The 6752-nt window shown below is 36.2% G+C and overlaps 1 protein-coding gene across 1 annotated transcript; it reads left to right on the top strand.

The window, feature by feature from the left end:
* The first annotated feature begins 601 nt into the window (after nt 1-601).
* On the top strand, nt 602-5235 carry LOC126369837 (uncharacterized). Its single transcript, XM_050014402.1, has 3 exons — nt 602-663; nt 1073-1262; nt 5048-5235. Exons 1-3 carry the CDS (start codon nt 646-648, stop codon nt 5233-5235), a joined length of 396 nt encoding a protein of 131 aa, XP_049870359.1. The 5' UTR covers nt 602-645.
* The last annotated feature ends 1517 nt before the right edge of the window (nt 5236-6752 follow it).

The following is a 6752-nucleotide window of genomic DNA, read 5'->3' as shown; positions in this document are numbered from 1 at the left end:
TGTGACGTCTGACGCCATACGATTCAAGTCTAAACTATATTCTAGGGGGCGTGAGGTAAAGCTAGCTCAAACGCTGGTGGGGAGCGGAGAGTCGCCATTCTATACGTAGTATATTATTCCTTATTCTAGCTAGTGTCTAGCTAATAAACATAGGTTAATTTAATTCAGATAAATCAAACACTAACACAGTTGGATTGACCGTTAGACGGCGATACAGCTTACCACCTATTACGTTAATGTAACAGAAAGCTTTCTGAGGTGTGGGTACATGAGTTCATCTTGCAATGGGTGTACCAATCGGGATATAAGTAGTCGTAAGCTTACGTTATGCTACGGCAAATTAATTATTAAAAAAATAAACATCGAAAACAGGACCAGCGCGCCATAACTAGTCGAAACAAAACAAAAATAGTCCAAAGACTCACTAGACGAAAGAAAAATAAATCATTACTGTATGATAAAATCATCTTATCTAATTGTTTTGTAAATGGTCTCTCGGAGTAAACAAGTTTAAGTAACAATGCATGTACCTACTGTGCGCCAGGAAGGTTATTTTTAGAAGCGACGCAACGATCGGGACCCATTTCGAAGGTATCTCCTTACCAAACACCAAGGGCTACGAGAGTGTACGAAAAAACCCCAAAAATGCAATTCCAATACTATGTGAGTTAATAGCTTTTTTCTGTGGTTGTGCTGGAAATGTTTTATTGATGTTTGTTAGAAGTGAAGTGTTGCCTATACCTAGGTGCCAATTTAATTAAGTTTGCAACTTAAAAATAGCTTTATCTCTTTCTTGCACTTATCGTGAGTAAAGGAGAGCACTATTTTTATAACGGTCAAACAAAATTATTCGATTTTTGTTTCATTAATTTGAAAAGTTTGGTGAAGTTTTCTACTGCCTGTAAGCATCTCTTGTAAGTTTATGCACTTGTACAACCACCAGCAACTTTTTGTAAAACACACTAAATGACAAAAATATGTTAATGCAACAGGCTTCTAAACATATATGGATATTACACATAACTACGTTGAGCAATAAAGTACTATTTTATTGTTTTTTATTTTGTTACAGGTATTAATAGCTTTACTATTATCAAGACACAATGGTCTGTGTGAGGAGGAGGAGGAATCGTCTACTACACGGAAATACCGGATAACTGATACGGTTAGCACGTGCAGTGACCGTTTATCCAAATTCATTGCAGCGCTGTGCGGTAAAGTAATCAAAATCGTCAAAAGAGATGCTACATCGCTAATGATAGGTAAGAACTTCTTCCTTTAGAGTCTTTATAGTCTGTTGCCGAACTTCATGTGACGTCACGAATCGGGGATCGCCATCTTGGCTGCTTACGCGGTACGACAGAATCAAATCGATGTTCCATTTGCTCCAATCTGACTCGGCTTCGTCTTAGTCGGTAGACCCCTTGCTCTTTGCGACGCAAACACGCTTTTAACAGCAGCAAGACCAGTGCCCTGTTTATCAAAACTTACAAGCCCTGTATTACAAGATATTTTCTTGTAAAAAATTTCATTATTACAAGAATATGTTTATCAAAACTACACATGTAAATTACATGTTACAAGTATATTTTATAATCCCTCTACTTTTCTGATAATTATTATTGCGTATGGCAAACAAAAATAAAATATCATACGTGGATCATATAGCTTAAGCTCCCTTAACCAAGTCTCTGCCGCATCCGGCACACATTGCAGCTCGGCTATGCCACCTGGCACCTGGCTTTTTGATAAACGTAATTTACAAGTACTTGTAAGTAACTTGTAGCTTGTAAACGTGTAGACTTGTAAATTTTGATAAACACGGCACTGATCAGTATTTACAAACATTATCAATTGTCACGATGCAGAATCGACACTCCTTCAATCACTATCATGACGGTGAACGTAAAAATATCCTAGAATCTATCTATTGTCTTTTTGCAAATATCAAAAAAACAACATACAACAACACACACACACACACATTTACATATATTACACATACACACACACATATACACATACACACACACTTACATATATTTTTTTATTTTTTGAATCTATTGTATTTTAGTTCTGTGCAATAAAGTATATTTGATTGATTGATTGATTGAAATATCCAATTAATTAAAACATATTATGCATGTCGCCAACTTGCGTAAGTCGCCAATTTGCAAAAAGATCACAGATGGTAGGGCGCCAAAGGCCCCTGACATGGCTCATGTGATGACTACATACTTACATCATTAAGTAGTAACCGAGACCAACGGCTTAAGCACGGATCATCTTACTTTCGGACAATCAGGTGATCAGCCTGTAATGTCCTAACCAAACTAGGGATCACAAAGTGATTTTTGTGATATGTCAACAACTTAACAGTAAAAACGCCATAGCTTAAACACTCATTATGGATTAGCTGTAGCGTTCCTTTGTTTTGACGTGTTGTAGATTGGCCGCAAATAGCATTGTCTACTTGGCCGAACAGATATTAGCCCGACGAAACCCAAAAAATATTCATTCAGTTGGTGCTTCGATTTAATTGATCATCGTCATCATTTTAAGAGCCACGCTCTTGTCGGTGTAGTATTTTCCATTCTAGTCTATCAAAGGCCAATTCCTTGACTTCCCTATAAAACACGACGTTAACCTTTTCCTTAATCTGGTCCGTGTAAGCTCTTCTTGGTCTTCCCCTTCCTCTCTTTCCTTCTAGCTTTCCTTCTATGATGTTTTTAATAAATTCGTCGTGTTTTATTAGGTGTCCAATCATCTTGCCTCTTCTGTCTTCAATAATTCTCAGTATTCGTCTTTTTTCCCTTACTTTTACTAGCACTTCCTCATTTGTAACCCTTTCTGTCCAACTTATTCTTTCCATCCTCCTCCAACACCACATTTCAAAAGCCTGGATTTTATTGATGAGAAATGAAAATGCGACGTAGGTTTGCTAAGCACACAACACGTAGACTTGACATAATCTGACTGATTATTGACAGTAGACTTTTTTGACGTGACTTATTGTGGATATGCCGCAAATGCAAAAGTAGAAATGAAAAATCAGAAAGAAATCAGAATGATTTATTCAACGTGATTATCATGGATAAACTTGTTGAAGGTAAATGTAACATTTTTGAATTTACGTCATTGCTGGGGAGAAGAAATGATAAGAAACAGCAACACATCTTTTAAATCAATGAGGGTACATTGCAAGTTATTTAATAACTAGAGGAACACATTTAATACCAGACATTTTTATCGTGTAGGTAATCATTAATCTTTTAACAAGCTTTTTACATAAAGTAAGCTTCACATGAGCTTTAAATTTATTTTCTGATAAATTCAAAATATTATATGGTATTTTATTGTAAAAAACGTATACATAACCCAAAAAAAAAAAAATTTAATTTACTTAATCTAGAATTTTGAATAGCAATTTAATTTTTACTCCTTGTATTGTAAGTATGCCTTTCACAGTTTCTCGGAAGGAGAGATATATATTTACGTACTTATAATGTTTTCATAAATAGACTTGCGACCATCAGTATAGTTATTTCTTTAAACAGCTCCCTTAGAGATCCCGACGACGCAGATTACAAATAGTGCGAACTGTTCTTTTTTAAATGATGAATAAGTTTCTACATCAGCGGCTCGACCCCACAGCAACTACCGCAAGACATTATGCTGTGGAAGTATTACACCTACGGGTCCACTCATCGTCAGACAAAAACCGTCCACACTTATCCCTTGACTGATTTCCACCCTAAAGTAACTCTCAATTGCCTCAAGCAGAGTAAAATATGGGAAGTAGTTACACCGCTTTTATAACGTAAGCACCTATAAGGGAGGGATTTCAGAAATGGCACCCTAAAGGCAAAGAATACTTTGCTTTCCGTCTCATTCTGTCACATAATATTCAGAGATACATAGATCACAGAGATACAATGACCTGAAAAACTAATAACTAAACTTTTAAAATTATAATAACTTTTTAAGTACTTAAAGATAAACTTCCGAAAGATAAAGCGAAAAGGTAAAAAAATGCAGGACCGATATTGTCCAAACTATGATAGTGCCATTTACGGTTTTTACCTCGGAGTAGCTCTTTACTTTATTTTACTGTTTTATCGACAGAGACGTAAGGCGCTAGTTATTCAAAATCAGAAGTTATTGGCACTAGACGGTCTTTTAACCCAGGCGGTCTTCCCCACATTGACCTTACTTGAAATGTTACTACTGTGTAGTTTAATATTTACAAAGAAAGCTGGTAAAATTAACTATAAAATGTTTTTTTCTAAATCTTATAAATCTCTAACATCTATAGTTAAAAAAATCAATTTTAAAAGCCTCGTTCTTAATTTTGCAGGCCAGTGTAGATATACCTTGATGCCGACAGATAGTCAAATATATTTATTTAATAACACATACATAAACAACGCCACTCAATTAACATTACCACCTTATATCAAATTCAAAATATCTTTATTCAGTAGGTAACAGTTACCCTTTGAATCGTATTTTTTTACATAACGAACGTCTCATCGGCCTCAAATTACTGCAGCTTCTCACTGTATAGCCGGGGAAAAGAAGCTGCAAGAAAACCTTGGCACAGGCCCTCGGCAGGGCATTAACATCTTGCTTAGTTCAGTAGGTCCATATCTTTTGACAGCTCCAATGGATAATCAAATTCTAATTCTAATTCATTCTTGAACGTAACTAAACCACACACTCACGCACGTTCTTGACGCTCTAACCTATATATGTATAACAACCTACTCTACCTGTGTTTCACAAATAAATCAATTTGTATTTGTAAACTTAGTAAGTGTCAGTAATTTAAAACTGTATTATTATTCTCCAAATATACCGCGATCAAATCCAGGATGTTTTAAAGAAAGGCCAGATCAAGAGTACTCTAAACCGGCGAGCACGCATGAAGTCTTTGATGAGAGTGGAAGAAACGAAAGACAGTGTCAGCATCGTAGTAAAATTATGAGTCGTTTTTTTGTAAAGAAAAACAAGGAGTTGTCTCAAAACATCTTGGTTTCTTTTGCAGATAAGCTAGCACCAAAAGACCTGCATATAAACGGGGAGCCACAGAAGTGGGGCTCAAAGAGGTTGGTGCGCATGCGCCGGCAGGTGGCGTCGGAGTGCTGTAATCAGGCGTGCACTGTCGGCAACCTCATCATGTACTGCTCCGACGAAGCCAAGCTCGTGCAGGAAGACCCTGACATATTCACATAGACCTGAGAACATCGCATTAAACTGTCTTTCTCTTGATGTTTGTTTTACTGTGGTAGACCTTGCCGTTATCGCAATGGCTTAAAATGCAGTGATGAAAAAAATGCCTCCAAGACACTGCATCATCATCAGGCTTCATCAATCCAGAAAAGATGAATGAAGCCTGATTATGATGAAATTTGACAACGCATTGCTTCTACACACCAGAATCCTTACAAGCTCAGGATAACCTCAAACCAAATATCCCTGGTACGAATTCTGGTGGATTCATTTTGGGAAATGGTATTTTCGGAACTGGATATTTTGCAATTCTCACACGACGCTGCTCACCGACGCGATGTGATTGGTGGTGAAGCGGTAACCATATTTTTTTGCCATGACATATTGTAGATTTATCTCAGATGGCAATAACTACTTGGACAAAAAATTTGCTATAATACAGGGTGTTAGTGACATTGTAACAAATACTATGAGGGATGATTCAGACCATGATTCTAAGGTAATATCAAGTGAATTTTCCTGTTGGATAATTCATGAAAATTTAGTTTGTTTAAATAATTTTCCGTTTCATACTTTTTCGGCGGAAAATTCCACTTGATATCAACTCAGAATCATGGCCTGAATTATCCCTCGACGTTTTCATTACGACGTCACTTTTCACTCCTTTTTGAATAACCCCACACTCCAAATGTCAATAAGCGGCGATGACCACTTACCATTAGATGGCCCGCCTGCCTGCGCGACGTTCATGTCAAATAAAAAAACATAAGCAGCGTCCAGGTCTTTAAGGTCGTTAAGGGTGTAGGGACCCTTAAGGCACATTGACTTGAATGTAATCCGCTAATTTTAATTAAGTTAGGTACGTTAAGGTAGGTAAGTAGGGTATTTAGTTCATCTTGCGATGGATGTACCTCTGATTATCCCATATTAGTCGTGAGTTTATGTTATATTAAAGAAAAATGTGTTTCACCATCATCCCGCACTGCTCTACTGTGAATTAGGCTACGCGCCTCTTTCCAATCAATGGGAGCAAATAACAAGTAGACAGCCAATCAGTACACCGCTTTATTTAAACAAATTCAACCCAAGTAGCAATCAAGAATTGTGATTAAGTCATATATGTCTAAACTTTAGCTAAAGTGAGATTTATCCAAATCAAATAGGACTTATTAGGACTTCATAAATTCATTTCCTTCTTTAATACTATATAGTTTTCAAAAAATCCTACTTTAGATAATTTAGAATACACAAAACCAAGTTAAGTATTCACAAAACTATTTAGTCTTATCTCAGCCTACTGTTAAGTCTACAAGTATTCTTTTACTTTACTCAGATTATTTAAAGGCTCACTTAACACTAAATTGATTTAGTGAAGTATCAGTTTAGTCTTGTAAAGTAAAAATTGATTGCCTAGATATACTTAAGGCAATTTTTATTATTTGTTGCTCCTATACAAGACTGTTTTATTCGTTTTTGACTACAATAAGTAAAACATAAGAAAAGTCTATTCAATGGACGAT

Source organism: Pectinophora gossypiella, chromosome 9 (genome assembly GCF_024362695.1).
Source record: "Pectinophora gossypiella chromosome 9, ilPecGoss1.1, whole genome shotgun sequence".
Lineage (NCBI taxonomy): Eukaryota > Metazoa > Arthropoda > Insecta > Lepidoptera > Gelechiidae > Pectinophora > Pectinophora gossypiella.
The sequence above is the reverse complement of the archived record's forward strand: the minus strand, read 5'-3'. Positions and strand labels throughout refer to the sequence as shown.